Source organism: Protopterus annectens, chromosome 9.part0, assembly GCF_019279795.1.
Source record: "Protopterus annectens isolate FY-2018-M chromosome 9.part0, PAN1.0, whole genome shotgun sequence".
NCBI classification, from domain to species: domain Eukaryota; kingdom Metazoa; phylum Chordata; order Ceratodontiformes; family Protopteridae; genus Protopterus; species Protopterus annectens.
The window spans coordinates 1,252,453,805-1,252,470,967 of NC_056743.1; the positions used below are offsets into that span (position 1 = coordinate 1,252,453,805).

General features: G+C 38.4%; 1 protein-coding gene across 1 annotated transcript in view; it reads left to right on the forward strand.

The window, feature by feature from the left end:
- The window catches only part of LOC122811974 (protein phosphatase Slingshot homolog 3-like), a 1,030,454-nt gene extending 1,013,681 nt beyond the window's left edge, over positions 1-16,773 (forward strand). The window contains exon 14 of the mRNA XM_044084176.1: positions 10,562-16,773. Within this exon, the coding sequence (XP_043940111.1) occupies positions 10,562-11,704 (1,143 nt within the window). The 3' untranslated portion in view covers positions 11,705-16,773. The remainder of the gene's footprint in view (positions 1-10,561) is intronic.
- Positions 16,774-17,163: the final 390 nt, after the last annotated feature.

A 17,163-nucleotide genomic window follows, 5' to 3' on the forward strand; every position in this document is an offset into this window, starting at 1 on the left:
GATTATAAATTGTGACTCAAGAATGTCAGTCACATGACCAGCATGGCAGTTATCAAAAGTTAAGAGAGATTTTTTTGTAAAATGCTTCCAACAAACTGTAGTACTGGAAGATCCATCCATTGTCTTGGTTACCATGACATCATAAAAGTAACAGTCATCAAAATACCTCATAGGATTTACTGCCCACAAGAAAAGTTTACAAGCTTTGTGTTTTGATGATGAGGTGGTCGGATGGGATTTGAATCCCATCAATGCTATCTAAAATTGTATGGCTTGATGGCACCACTGCCACCGATGTGAGGAGAAATTTTCTAGCTGGCCTCACAGGGATGCTGTCTAGAGTCGCACCTTGGCATCCAGCAGAAATAAAAGTAAGTCTAACTCAGTAATAAATTCATAAAATGTAACCCGTTCTCAAAAGCTTAAAGGGAATATGCAGTACTGCCTTTGAATAAGGGCGTCCAACATCCACACCCAGAGAAGACTGCAAACAGGCCACCTGCAAAGCTGAGTCTTTGGTTTAGCACACGGGCCCCTTCCTCATCACTCTGTCTGTGAACCACAGTGTTTTCAAGTGCACTTTACCAATGGTAACCAACTACCTTTCGCACAAGTTATTTTCACACATGCAATTCCTAGGGAAGGTTGGCAAGATTATCCATTCCCCATAACTTTCTTCCTAGCACAGCAGTACTGAAACCAAAAATTCCCTTCCTTTGATGTCTTTTTACATTCACAGGAAGAAATGGTCACAAGTTACAGACATTTTGCAAACTAAGGGTGTTGCTATTAAGAAATAACAAACGGAAGACAAAATATATCTCTAAATTGGTTTTCCTTAGCCTCCCATTAGCCCTGGTAAAACAGCAATTTTGTAGCTTTGAGTTTCATTATTTTTAATCCAGCTTACAGAATTAGCTACTACTCATGTATTATCTTTAAAAAAAGAATGCTACTTGCACATCAAAGGTATGACCATGGCGTGGGGACAGTTTTTCACTCCATATATGCTGACATATTCAAAACCTACAGTATTTTGAGGTCTTTTATAGCTGTGATTGAAGTAGGAACTGTTTCTTAAATAAGATGGACATGTAGCACAGGTACCTGGCTGACCATTTGTTAACTTGGGGAAGTGACCAATGATAATTGTTTCATTTCAGAGTGTATACTAACAGTAGTGAATTTGGTATTAGTTTTACCATAAAGCTTGAATTATTTACCATTGGCTTCATGGATGTAAAGGTAAGAAAGACTCTGACTAGACATTTTAATACCACAGTTTATTGAAAAACATTTTTCAAAATATCTATTTTTGTTGCATAATTGCCTTTCCTTGCCATTGACTAACATATTCCAAGGTGCAGTTCATAAAAAATTAGACTCATCTTTACTGATTCCCAGTATTGAGAGATTTCTGATGATGTAATTTATCATTTTGACCAAAGACGATATTGCCAGAGATCTATTCAAGCTAAAAGTGACCAAGGGTGATCCATATCAAAACACAGTTATTGCAATCTCAGGATAAAAGAATGTTACATCTAGTGAAAGGGTATAATTTGCATAACCATTGTAGTTACTCCTAAAGAATATTATCCAACATTGATCTGTCATTTTAAGCGATAATATTTGGAGCCCATTTTACCTGGAAAAATGTACATTTAGTCAAAAAGAGGAAAACCTTTAGCACATTATCATCATAAACTTGAAAATGGTGATATTTTTTCGTATCCATTGTCCTTTGCTAAACTTGGTAGCCAGGCTTGTGGCAATTGTTTTTGTTGTAAATTTATGTTACAATCAAACAATTGTTTTTGTAAATTTATGTTACAATCAGTTGTTTTATATTGTGTTTTTAAATTTTCTATAAAATATATCCCATGATTTTTTTTGTGTTAGGGGGTTAAAAGGAATAAGATTAGTTATTTTGTATGGATGAAACCATTTCTGTGGTGAAACCAATCAGTCTTTTGTCTGGTTGTCCATTTGTTGGTGCAATAAAGCCTTCACACTGACTGCCTTTGAGTACTGGAATTTGTTTTTGGCAGAAAGACAGTGTGCTGTGTGCCATTGGCAGGCATTTCCTTGATACCCTTTCACACTCTAGAGACGAGAATGTACAGGTCACCTCCTTGAGTCATGCCTCCACCTTTTTCTGAGAGATGAGAACTTGGGGATTATGTCTTTGTAAAGTCATCTTGGAGTAAAGCATCCCAGAGAACATATGTTTCTTATGCAGGAGAATTCAGTCCTTCACCTGTTCTGTTCAGCTCAGTTCAGCTGAAAACTGGGGACTTAATGCTGGTTAATTTACTTTGTTGTGGCAGGAAAGATTAATTTATACATTCCAAAACTTTTGCTTGTTGTCCTTTGTTAGCCAAGAATGGTGTTGTTTTAGTCTGACAAGTCCCTGAAGTGCACAAAGCTATTCCAGTGTAAGCCATGGAGGTCCACTCTCCCCACTGGGGTCACCTACTTCTCCACCATAGTGTCTAGCATCTCTCTTACACCCTTTGCTTTTTTTTTTTTTTTTTAACTTTCTTGCAATAGTCTTGACAGTAACAGAAGCTTCCAGGAATCTTTCAACTCGGCAGACATTTTCCACTAATTGAAGTAGGTTCTGTAATCCATGACACCTCTGTTTGCTGGTATGTAGATGGTTCTGACTTGTCTGAGACCCTACCCCATTATATTGTTTAGTCCTCAGATATTGTAATGGTGAAGTTCACACTTAGTGTACTTGTAATATGTACTGCAGAAGACAGAATTTTGTCCAGTTTTGAGACGTAAAGCATTTCCAAAATGGGGTTCTGTATCTTCTCCATATTTTAAAGAACCTTTGTCTATAAAACTTGAAATTCACAACTGATACACTTCTCTATCCCCTGAAAAATCTGGTATAAATGGATCTTTCCTCAGTGGCTGTATTCTCTTCTTGCAGGATCTTAGAATTGTTGTCCAAAACTATAAAAAAATAACTATTTCTTTTTTGAGATGGAGTTGATAACACTTAGTACTAGCTCATGTTTTCTCCCAGATTTATCATCAGAACTGTATAATCCATTTGGCTTCTTATTTCCTTTGTGAGAATCAAGGTCAAAGAGGGTTCTGCATATCACAGACATGCGATGGCAACTCAGATTTTTATCTGAATGAGTACATGAATATAGAGGACAGAGCAATTAATCTCTTCTGCTCTAGGAAAAGAGGGATTCATAGCAGACAAGTGTGTTAATTTTATTATCTTTTGTCATGCATGAACATCCCACTGGGAAATGATTTCTGTGGCAGTGGTTTCCTCCAGTTTTTGCTTCACAGATATCTCCATTGCAGACATTTGTATCTTCACCACTTAATTTTCCAACCACACTTTCACTAAGCATTATTAGGGCAGCCACAGTGGTGCAGCGGTTAGCGTTGCTGCCTCACAGCAAGAGGTTCTCTGGTTCGATCCTCAGCTGGGGTGCCTTCTGTGCGGAGTCTGCATGTCCTCCCTGTGGTTGCGTGGGTTTCTTCCGGGTGCTCCGGTTTCCTCCCACATCCCAAAGACATGCTATAGGTGGATTGGACACTCTAAATTGACCCTAGGTGTGAGTGTGTGTGTGTGTGTGTGTGTGTGTGTGTGTGTGTGTGTGTGCCTTCTGTGGAAGGTTGGGTGCCGGGCTGGCAACGCGACACCGTAAAACTCCACTGCCAATCATGAGCGGACAGGTGATCCGCTGTGGCGACCCCTAACCGGGAAAAGCCGAAAGAAGAAGAATTTCACTAAGCATTATTTCTTGAACCATGATTCCATGAGTTGATCCTACTTTGGAATCTTGGTGGTACAAATTTAGTCTTCTGATGCCTTGGTTTTGTCCTTCTGCAGCTCTGACCTTCCACAAAGAGTTAATTTTTACTGCTTAGAATTCTTCCTAACACTTAACTGTAGCAGGTGTCCGAAGTCAGGTATAACAGATCAGCATTCACCATGTGTGTTGATCTGCCAGGAAGCCTTTATTTATTACTGTTTGCTAACCATGTAGGTGGAGAGGTTTGATTGACCCATTATGGCCTCCAACAGTGGTGCTTAGAAGATGAGCTTATAGTGTGATATTATAATGTGCTTAGGCTCGGATGGTGGCATACAGTCCCAGGAGTGTAGGGACAGGAAAGAATTTAAAATTGTGCTGAGAACAAGAGAGGAAATACTCAGATGTTACCCATTGCAGATGGTCTCCTTAGTTATTATTTAGCATGACAGACTACACAACACAAAATGTAAGATGATGAGGCAGAGTTTAATAGGAAAGACGTAGTATGGTTTAAAGTAATATTCACTTTCGCTTGCATGATAAACAGGAAATTTAAGTTAAAAATCTGAGCTGTTTGTAGAAATGTGACAGAATAATGAAAGAACATTTTTCTGTGTGCTTTTAGTTATACTGATGCTCTGGGGCTGTAGCAGTATAGAATGTTAACACTGGTGTCATATTGTTTGGTTCTCTAGCTGTTTTCTTAGCTGGAGTGCATTCTGTACATTTCCAAGTACCCAGATTTTCCTTAGGTGTTTTGATTTAATTTCTCATCCCAAAGCCATGCAGTAGGTGAGTTGTCCATCCTCTGGGACTGCCCTTTGAAGTACATATATGCATGTGTGTGTATGTGCCCCTTATGGTAGCCCAGTACCCATTCAGTATGATTTTCTCTGCCTTGTGACAACTGGGTATCTTTGTGGCTTTGACTGTCCTTGCATCCCTTACTTGGATTAAGCAGATAACATAAGAATGATGCTGATGTTGGGTTATAGTGCAATGTAAACTTCTTTGGTGACATTTTTATTTCAATTTCTTTTTTTATGAACATTTTAAAGTTTATCAGCAGTTTCTCTTTGTATTAATTATAATGATATTTATTTGCAGTTGGATAGTAGCATGTTTTCTGAATTCCCCATCCTATTCTACTTTTTGCAAGACCTTAATTTAGGGTCTAATTCAACAGACTTTTATTACAGGATTGCAGAAACCCTCTCAAGCTGCACTGCGCTGTGAAGTATTGGGGCAATAATACAATCATGTAGATAAGAACCAACATCCTTCTTATCTTCATGGCATCAAAGCCAAGTGTACCATGTAATGAGCCACAGACACTGTAAAGGCAGATGTAGATTGGCGCTGCAAATTGTATACTAAAACTGTGTTGTAATGCTTCATGACATTTGCTTGATCTTCACATTCCTAAAATGTGTATTCAGAGAGTGTGTTCTACCTTCCACCCAAATTCCTGCAACTTTAGGTGCATCTTCATAGCTCTCAACCTTTTTCTTCCAAAATGAGGAACACTACCTCTCTTAATGAGGAATGAATGGGTAAAATGTGATACACTTACTAACAGCTTACTATCAACTTCAAGTAGGAAGCTTATGTGATGCTTATAATGTGTTATCATATAATAAGTTATTTTGATGAATTAATATGATTCAGTATTTATCATGGATGTCATTTAAAAAAATTCCTAATGCTGAATGTGTGGCAGATACATTTAATGTGGAACTATAAGAAGCATGTCTTTTTAAATGACAAAATGACAAAGATCACCAAAGGTTCTTGTAAATCTGCGAGTCACAGGATAAACAAGCACATAAACCACAGCAGAGATGTGAGGAGATAACAGTATCAACAGTAATAAATAGTCCCAAACTTCAGATGTTAATTAAAAGTATTGAAGAAAAACTCTAGCAGACTAGGTTACTGGAATAACTCAGCTTTTATTTATGACAAGTGCTTTTGTACACCAACTGGACTTCAACAGATCATGTTTTCATTAGTGAGTTCTTCTTCAGTGCTTTTATAAGTTAGGAAGCTAGAAGTTTTATTTTAGGCAATGAAATTGTTAGAGAGAAAATCTGGACTTTCGTTTAATGATGACCATCATCATCATCATCTTTCAGCTTTTCCCGTTAGGGATCGCCACAGTGGATCATCTCTTTCCATTTCTTCCTGTCCTCTGCATCTTGCTCTGCCACACCAACCGCCTGCATGTCCTCTCTCACCACGTCCATAAACCTTATCTTAGGCCTTCCTCTTTTCCTCTTACCTGGCAGCTCCATCCTTAGCATCTTTTTCCCAATATACCCATCATCCCTCCTCAGCACATGTCCAAACCAACGCAATCTTGTCTCTCTTGCTTCGTCTCCAAACTGTCCAACATGAGTTGACCCTCTAATATACTGATTCCTAATCCTATCCATCCTAGTCACACTGAGTCTGTCACAAATCACTCCTGACACTCTTCTCCACCCATTCCACCCTGCCTGTCCTCTCTTCTTCACCTCTCTTCCACATTCACCATTACAATGAACTGTTGATCCCAAGTACTTAAACTCATCCACCTTTACCAACTCTACTCCCTGCATCCTCACCATTCCTCTACCCTCCCTCTCATTTACACACACATATTCTGTCTTAGCCCTGCTGACCTTCATTCCTCTGCTCTCTAGAGCATATCTCCACCTCTCCAGTGTCTCCTCAACATGATTCCTACTCTCACTACAGATCACAATGTAATTTGCAAACATCATAGTCCACGGGGCCTCCTTTTTGATCTCATCTGTCAACCTGTCCATCACCACTGCAGATAAGAAAGGACTCAGAGCTAATCCTTGATGTAATCCCACCTCCACGTTAAACGGATCTGTCACTCCCATTGCAGTCCTCACCATTGTCACACTACCCTTGTACATATCCTGTACCACTCTTACATACTTCTCTGCCACTCCCGACTTCCTCAAACAATACCACAACTCTTCTCTAGGCACCCTGTCATATGCTTTCTCCAAGTCTACAAAGACACAATGCAACTCCTTCTGACCTTCTCTGTATTTCTCCAGTAACACTCTCAGACCAAACATTGCATCTGTTGTGCTCTTTCCTGGCATGAAACCATACTGCTGATCACTAATCATCACCTCCCTTCTTAACCTAGCTTCTACTACTCTTTCCCATAACTTCAAGCTGTGACTGATCAATTTTATCCCTCTGTAGTTACTGCAGCTCTGCACATCACCCTTATTCTTAAAGATAGGTACCAAAACACTTTTTCCCCACTCCTCAGGCATCCTCTGACTTTCCAAAATTTCATTAAACAATCTAGTTAAAAATTCCACTACCATTTCTCCTAAGCACCTCCATGCTTCCATTGGTATGTCATCTGGGCCAACAGCCTTTCCATTCTTCATCCTCTTCATAGCTGTCCTTACTTCCTCCTTGCTAATCTGTTTCACTTCCTGATTCACTATCCGCACATCATCCAACCTTCTCTCTCTCTCATTCTTTTCATTCATCAGCCTCTCAAAATACTCTTTCCATCTACTCAACACACTCTCCTCTCTTGTGAGTACCTTTCCCTCACTATCCTTTATCACCCTTACTTGCTGCACATCTTTCCCAGCTCTGTCTCTCTGTCTAGCCAATCGGTACAGGTCCTTTTCTCCCTCTTTAGTGTCCAATCTCTCATACAACTCTCCATACGCCTTATCCTTAGCTTTCGCCACCTCTCTCTTTGCCATGCGCCTCATTTCCTTATACTCATGTCTACTTTCTTCATCTTTTTGACAATCCCACTTCTTCTTCGCCAGCCTCTTCCTCTGTATACTCTCCTGTACTTCCTCATTCCACCACCAGGTCTCCTTGTCCTCCTTCCTCTGTCCAGATGTCGCACCAAGCACCTTTCTAGCAGTCTCCCTTACTAGTTCTGCTGTAGTTACCCAGCTATTTGGTAACTCTCCACTGCTTCCCAGTGCCTGTCTTAACTCTTCCCTAAACTCCACTTCACAATCACCTTTTTTTTAACTTCCACCATTTAATCCTTGGCACTGCTTTCACACTCCTCCTCCTCTTCTTGATCACCAACGTCATCCTACAGACCACCATTCTATGCTGCTTAACTATACTTTCCCCTGCCACCACTTTACAGTCTCCAGTCTCTTTCAGACTGGCCCTCCTACATAGGATATAATCCACCTGTGTGCATCTTCCTCCATTCTTGTATGTCACCCTATGCTCCTCCATCTTCTTAAAATACGTATTCACCACAGCCATGTCCATCCTTTTCGCAAAATCCACAATCATCTGACCTTCTGCATTCCTCTCCTTAACACCATACCTACCCATCACTTCCTCATCCCCTCTGTTCACTTCACCAGCATGCCCATTAAAGTCTGCTCCAATCACTAGTCTCTCACCCTCGGGTACACTCACCACAACTTCATCCAACTCACTCCAAAATGTTTCTTTCTCATCCATCGCACACCCAGTTTGTGGAGCATATGCACTAACAACATTCATCATTACACCATCAATTTCGAGCTTCATAAACATCACTCTGTCAGACACTCTCTTCAATTCTAAAACACTCTTGGCATATTGTTCCTTTAGTATAACCCCTACCCCATTTCTCCTGCCATCCACACCATGATAGAACAATTTGAACCCGTTTCCTAAACACCTGGCCTTACTTCCCTTCCATCTGGTCTCTTGCACGCACAATATATCAACCTTCCTTCTCTCCATCATATCAGCTAGCTCTCTTCCTATACCAGTCATACTGCCAACATTCAAAGTTCCTACCCTCACTGCTACACTCCTAACCTTCCTCCTCTCTTCCTGCCTTCGGGCATGCCTTCGTCCTCCTCTTCTCCTTTGGCCAACAGTAGCCCATAATAAAACAAAAATATTACCCATAAACTCCAACACTGGGAATATAAATAATAGAGTCACTAAATATATAGTCCAAGAGAAAAATGAAGTACTTAAGGGTAATCATAAATGATAACATCAATAATATAATAAACTTTAATTGCAACAATAGTGTAACTATTATAAAAAGTTAGTAAGTAAATGGAATAAACTTTTTTTAACTATGGATGAGACTCTCTATAATTAAAATGATCATTCTACCAACAATTTTATATGTTGTACAATCATTACCTTTACTTCCTCCAAGAAATTGTGTAAAAGAGTTCAGTTCATTAATCCTAAAATTTCTTTGGTTTCCCAATAAAACCAGAATAGCTTTGAGTCATCATATTAAATATTAGTCTTCTGGAGGGATTAGATTGCCAGATTTAGAACTTTGCTCTCTATCATCAGTTATAAAAACAATATCTTTTTGTTTAAAAAACGTTTGCACTGCTAAATGGAAAGAGTTTCAAGGAAATCTTTGGTTAAAATCTAGTCATTTCTTAAAATCTAATCATAATTTAATATCAAGTAATCTTTTTGTCTGGTTGTTAAAAGACTGTTTTACAGTTAGCAACCACCAAACTATCAATTCTTATGACATTTCTACTATATTAAACACTTTTAGAATTTTTTTTATAGAAATCCAATAGATGAAGCATGGGTTTTCCTTCTCTTTCCTATAGCATATACTCAAAATAATATTTCCACTTGAAAGTTAGCAACAATGATTGCATTTAAAGAAAAGAACCTGATATATTGGTTTCAGTTGTTGATCAGTGAAAAGCTGTATTCTGTTGATTATTATGATTTTTAAGTAATGATGTGGTTAGATGTACAAAATTGGAGACAATTTGTGGATAAAAAAAATAATGCAGCCAAGGGTAAGAAATTTTGTTCCTAAATTAATTGAATTTCTAGCATTGTTGATTCAGCTTGTATTTATGACAAGTGCTTTTGTACACCAAGTGGACTGTAACAGATCAGGTTTTCAATAATGAGTTTTTCTTCAGTGTTGTTATAAAATAGAAATGAACACCTGAAATTTTGGATTATTTATTACAGTGGCTTTTAATTCTAAGTTTTTGTTTTTATTTTTGATTTTTGTCCAATAAAGAGGTGAAAGCAGTCTGCTATATTAAAGCTAGGGAGCTGTCTCCTCACATCTCTGCAGTGTTTTATGGTCTTGGATTTTTCAAGGCTCAAAATGAGGAACATACCTCACAATGAGGTACATTTGGTATGCTTATCTTAAAGGAAAGATAACTGTATAGGAAGCAGTCAGTCCCACCTTCTCTGTCTGACTGACTGCTGAGGGACCAAAGTCTGTTTTCAAAACATTATGACCAGTGTAGTAAGTGTATGTCTTCTGCTGTGCTGTCTGGTTGGCTTGGTGCTCACTGTCAGTTAATGAAGTTTATACCATGCAGTTATGCATCTGAGTCACTGAACATGTTCCAAAAATATTGCAAGGAGGACATGAGCATTCCTTATGATTTTTAACATAGACGTCTACAGGGTCCTAGGCAGTGGAGTAGCGTTATCTGCACCTCACTATCCCTAGCACTCTAGCCTTCTAACTGAACTGATTTTCTCATGTAAAAACAATTGTCTTTATTAACAAGTCTGTACTTGTAAGCTTTAGTGTATGCTTGTACTGCCTCTGTTATACAACCCTAGGTTCTCTAGGTTGCGCAGTTGTACGCAATCCAGTTGGTTTCTGTGTAAACTTACCCTCTCTTTAGTTTTTGCATGCTACAAGCAAATTGCAAAATTTCCAAAGTGTTAAAACAATACTTTGAAGTACATAAACTTCAATCTTTTTTTTTTTTGTCATCTAGGTATCCATATTGCAGCAAAGTGCCATTTCAGGAACTGAGTGTAGGATTTTACAAAGTGGCTTCACTGAAGACAAGGAGATAACAGTGCCATCTTCCAGAAGTAAAGGAGGGCCAACCAGATCTCCAGCAACAAGGAAAAAGATCCAGCGAAGTCACCAAGTGCTTAAACACTCAAAAGCTATTGAGGAAACTGACTTTAAGAGATTGCCAGATTTGGGTGGCAGAAAGAAGGCAGTGCTGCAAGGTAAAGGCAGTGGTAAAATATTAAAAAAGCAAAAGAAGATTAGAGGTGATAAAAAACTAAGTAAGCAGCTGTCCTTCCAACCTGTGCCTGGGTTGGTGAAGAAACAAGCCAAATTGATGGAGGAGATATCAAGTCACCCAGAAGTACTTGAGGTGAATAGAGAGCCATCAGAATGTTTCAGTGCTGAATCTGAAATGGATAAAGTGACCGGATCTGTGGAAGTAAGTCATGCACAAGACCATGAGCTTTTAAGCCCAACTCGACCCAAACTGGCACACATGAAGTCCATTCTTCACCTAAAGAAAGCTGGATTGGTTTCTAAACAAACAAGGGAAATAGAGATCTCTGGATGCTTTCCAAAAGCATTGTATGAAGATACTGATTCTCTTCCATCCAGTGGAGCACCCTGGGGGTCACAGCTAGAAAGTTGTGGAGAAGCATGGCATGGTCATGGCAGTATAGACCCTGGCAGAAGTGAAGATAGTGGATTTCTTCATGCTAGGGTCACTGTAGATAAAGTCATCCAAGGAAAAAACAAGATAGAACCTGAAACAACAACTGATGTAACGGAGGTTTCATCCCACCTCAGCATAATGACTGACCAATGCAAGTCCAATATGTCTGAGGGGCAAAACTTGCAAAAACAACCCTACTCTGCAGGACAATGTGAGCTTCAGACAGATAACAAAGATGCGTGTGCCTATGGTTCTCCTGAGTCATTTCCTCCCATTATTCCTTGCAATAATTCTGCTGGAAGCAGTTTGGAGTTTGTTCAAAGCAGAGCTGTAGATGATAAGAAAATTGGGCAGGTAGTCAAAGCAGACAAACCAACATGCTCAAAAGATACCAACCAGGAGATCCCGAAACAGCTGCAGAAGCTTGATATCACAAAAGACTGATATTTGAACTTGTGTACCTGTGAACGTTTGCATACCTTAGCTATACAGAAACTGGATTTCTATTGCACATAATTCTTAAGAAGGATGGGAATTCTGGTTTTGATCCAAATATAAGTATAATGTTCAATTAAAAGGTTTTCCTCAAGTTTAAATTAAGTACTTTCAGATGTAATCTTTGTCCTAGGTCCCAGATGTGGGCATAGATTAGCTTCCAGGTTTTGGCCTACAGGTAGGCTTAGGCTTGGAATTTAGTCAAGGTCTATATTTTGTTATTCTTCAGAATGTAATCTGTAACTTCCTTTAAAACAGAAAAGTTATTCTAAAAACGTCATTCTACTGTAGTCATGAAAAGTACTGGCAGAGTTTTACCTGCTTTTCTCGATGATTCTGACTCTGCTTACTGTTTTCCTACATTTTGTTTCTTGAATACTTATCCTTTTTGTGCTTTTAGCATTATGTTGCCAAGTGAAATGCAACAAGCACTTTTATTTCTTGGGAAATAATCATTTTGAAATTTTCCAGATATGTTTTTAACTTCATTGTTGAACCCCGTTTTGTTTTGCTCTTGTCCTTCTGACATTTTGCCAACAAGTTCCACAGTCACCCCATGTGCATGCTGCTTTACCTAGTGTCCCTGCAGTTGCTTCATAGGTAGGTAGTAGGTTATTGGCCCAAGGGCCTAAGTAAGCCTAGCCAACAAGGTTCCCTGGCTTACACCACCCAAGAAAGTTATTTTCCTGTGCCCCTGTCAAGCAGAGCCACCAAAGTGATCCCTGGGGTGTATTTCCTATTTCCCATCCACTTATCAAAATTTTTATAGGATTGTTTTTATGGTAGGTCATCTAGTCTTCTGATGCTCCAGTGAGACTGGACAAGGAGCCATAATCTCCAGTAAGCACTGGGAGTCCAGGAAACGAATACTTATTACATAGAGATACTTGCATGTCATGATATTTTGGGGGCAGTTCTGACATGCACTTGCTAATTCTTGCATACACATAGATTGCAGCTTAGCGCTCCAACCATGGTAACAACCAATCAACTCCCCTTTCATCCATCCCCTGGTAGCAGCATGACAGCACATCATGCCCTCATTTTCTACCCCAGAATTGATAGGATAACAGAGGTGATCATTGGCCACATAATGCCAACTAACCAGCTGGCTCCCCTGATATTTAGGCCATTTGGATCACCAAATTATTAATTAATAACAACCATCCCAATGCCAGCAGACAGTAGCTGCAATCTTTCCATTGCATTTTAAAATGAATGTTGAATTTTTTTTTCACCTGAATAGCAAAATACTGGTAATCTTTTACGAAGAATATGCTTTAGTTTAGACAGAATTCATTTTCATGTTTAATGTTTAAATATTGCCTTAAGCTTTGTATCAAGCCTAGAATTAAGTCTGTAAATCAGGATGGACTCATTTTGGTATGTTGTAGGTGCATGTCAACTTTTTTCATGATGCTAGTAAGTAATATTATTCACTTTGCAAAAATGCACTAAACTATTCATTGTTTTAACTTAATTCTGAGTTAAATCAGTGGTGCAGAAAAATTACCTCAATATTTTTATTTCAGCACTTTCTTTGCTATATGAGTGGTGTCATGGTTGACCTGTCTGATTAGTAAAACAAGCTTTCTTTCACTTCAGGTATTGAATCTGCTCTGAGGCTTAGATCTAATTCTGCACATAATGAAGTATTTATATACTGATAAAGAAAGCTGCACAGACTAAAGCTTTACATTCTGTGCAAGGAAGTGTAGCCATTGACGAGCAGATTTCACAACTGAAGTTTAGGATTCATCTTAAATTCCTTGTGAACATTTCAGCCCCAAACCTGCATTTACAACAAGATTTAAGGCTTGACTTTTCACCCTTCCTTATTGCTAATGTATTGGAAGTCCAGCCAGTGGTATTGGCTCAAAATCATCCTTATATTTGGTCTTTTCATCAGAGCATGATAATTATTTCATTGTCAGTACACTGGCGATTCACAATAAGGCTGCATTTTAAGTGCTGGGTTTGAGGTGGAAAGAGGGTTACAGAAGAATGCATTTTCCATGTTCTAATGCACAACTGGTAATTGGTCACAAAAGGTGACCTACAGTGAAAGGGCTGCCTAGCTTTACTTCGTTGTCATTGTTCATAACAGAAAACAAGTTGCTAAATTTCAGTGCATAAGGAAAAAAATGAAATGTATTTTGCCAAGGTGCCTTTGCCAGTGTGTGACTCAGAGCAGTATTTTTATGATCTTAGCTAACCTTACACACTAATATTGCCTTTTATTCCATTTAGCAGCTTGTGGTCAAGTATTATTATCCATGGTTCCATTTGCCACTGTTTGACTTTGATGAATGGTCAAACTCACAGATCTGTTTTCATATATGTGACTTAAACCATGATATCACTGTTGTTTACTATAACCCTGACTTAAGCCGTAGTATTATTCTTATTTACTATAAGTCTGACTTAAACCATGGTATTACTGCTGTATACTATAACCCTGACTTAAACCATGGTATTACTCTTGTACACTATAACCCTGACTTAAACTATGGTATTAATCTTGTATATTATGGCAATGACTTAAACCATGGTATTAATCTTGTATACTATAACCCTGACTTAAACCATGATGTCACTCTTGTATACTATAACCCTGACTTAAACGATGGTATTACTCTTGTTTACTATAACCCTGACTTAAACCATGGTATTACTGTTGTATACTATAACTCTGACTTAAACCATGGTATTACTCTTGTTTACTATAACCCTGACTTAAACCATGGTATTACTCTTGTTTACTATATCCTTGACTTAAACCACGGTATTATTCTTGTTTTCCTTCTGTCTGCAGGTATGATACAGTGAACAGTGTTGACCATATTTCATCTGCCAGTATGCATCTCAGAAGTGTTAACTATGTCTATTTTCCTTATCTGTGTCTTCCTTTTCTTTACTAACTTAGTGATTATGGTATTTATTACTCATGAATAGTTTATGTACAGCCAAGGGTTCGGTTACCAACAGCAGCATTTACCAACAGTACTGTTGTTATCATTTACCTAAGCATCTCTGTCAGTGTGCATCTAAAGTAATAATGCTGGCTGATTGAATATTACCTCTGACTATTTCTGGTAATGCTAATAATCAAGCAGAATTAGTCTTCCCCCAGTCTGTGGCACATTATGATCCCTTTCCCTTGAATGCATTTGCAAGTATAGCAGTACGGAGGGTGTAATGCAGTTTAATAATGTTACTTCAGCTGCAGATGAGCAGTATTACCACTGATTGACATGTGTCAAGTTTCAGTAGCACTATTCATGACTGTCTTTGTCTTTGTGGCAGGGAGAAGAACTGTCATGATACCATTTTTTGTCTGATTTAGTGCCCTGCGGTAATCATGATGCTTGAAAACTCATGATGTTATGTTAAAGATCATTCTTTTGGCAGCGTGACAATGAACGCTATCAAATAAATGTAGTTCCCTTTATTGGTGAGCAGTGCCACATATGCTAATGTACACACTATGCAGTTAATGTATCAGTGTTGCTCACAGTATATTACTTAATATTATCCACAGTTCCCTCCTCTGTTAATATTTGATGAAGCAGCATAAGTTATAATCTTCTCTGTCCTTGTTTCATGATGTTATTGCAAACAACTCCTTTCAGTGTGAGTCTCAATAACAAGTACTACCTAGATTTCCATTTTACTGTGGCTGCTTTTTTTTAATTATTCATTACTCTGATTTGTAGTGCATTTGAAAAGAGTAATAATACCTGCAATACTTCATGTGCAATTATGATTCAGAATAGAATTGCCTGTCATTCCCATGTGAATCCATGGCCCCACTGTTAACATTTGTGGCTGTCTGCTTTTAGACTATATCTGTATTTTCAATACACATAGTGTTTTGTACCCGCCCTTGGCTATTGTCTTAATGTCATCAATGGTGCCACTCAGTAAGGACCTAATCCTGGGTTAGATTGTAATTAAGTAGTTTACTCTACAAGGTTTTACATAAAAATGTAACCCAGCAAATAATAATAATAATAGCACACCAACAATTTGGCCATGGATAAGCAGTACCTTTACTGCCCTACACCATGGAAAGTCTAGAATTAGTATTTCTCAGCATTGTCTGCTTTAGGCTTTGAACTGACAGACCCTTTGTCATTTAATGATAACTATCCGGTGTTAACACAGGACATTGTTTTTGCCACCTTTGAATGCTGGCTGTTTTGGAAGCCTGGATGCCCGTTACTGATAGTGTCCCCATTTGGGCTACACGTCTGTTGGTTGCGTCACCCACATTGTACAGGTTGCTGTAACTGAAAACATCATTTCTTGGCTGTAATAACTGTTTATTAATTTACTGTGACTTGATTTTCGCAGTTGTTGATGGTGTGTTATAACAAAGAGTTGTTCCACTGCTAAGGTCCTTTGCTAGTAAACTTATTTTTAGTAACATGTAACCTGCTCTTCCTGTCATAAAATTACTGTTGGTTATCACTGCTTTCACAATGCAGCATGCAATGGCAATCCTTGTCATGTCTCTGTGAGGGTACAGAATTACCCTCAGTAACTCACTGAAGTGCTGTGACATCACTGGGTTCAGTGTAGTGTCTTGGCCAGATACACATAAGGTACTCTGCCTCAGCTAGTTTTTGAATGCCGTTTCCTTAATAAATGAAATACAATTACCAAAATGAACTATGATGTTGGGACTCTTTCCCCTTCAGTATTAGAAAGAAATCACAAAACCTATTCTGCCTTTGTAGCTGCACCTTTATCAGTAATATATAACTCCATGTATGGTTTGGTACATTTACCTTGGTTTATTGTACCCATCTTGAGCTGCCTTATGAACCTCGCCCTATCCTCAGATGTTTAAACACAACGCTTTACACCTGCTCATTGTCATTGCTTCTGACTGTCTGATATGCCTGGAGTCTAGTCTGGAGTTCCTTTTGTTAAATAAATTTGGTAGCTGCCAATATACAGCTTTGTATGAAAATGTCAGTAATATATTGCATAAATAAACTATTAAAAATTGATCAATATGTCTGATATATGTTACATTGTTATTGCTTTAAGTTAAGATTCATAGGAAATATCAGTGATATTGGTTACATTGCTATTATTTTAAGTTCTTTTTTTCTGAATTTTTTGCTATTGCAGTACATTGGATTGTTTCTGTCTAATGAAGATTCAGTAAGGAAAGAAGCTAAGAAAAACCCTCTTCATTTCCCCATGTGCAAACACTTGCTTCATGTTTACCTAGGAACATATGCTCACTTTGGGTTCTTGGACATACAGAAGGCTCCATGCTGAGTGGTAACTGTCCTGCCTACACTTTATCCAGCTGTAAATGCCCAACCTTCAGGTAACATTTATAGGAATACACCACAGTCAGTTGATCTGATAATGAAGAAATTTGTCTGTAG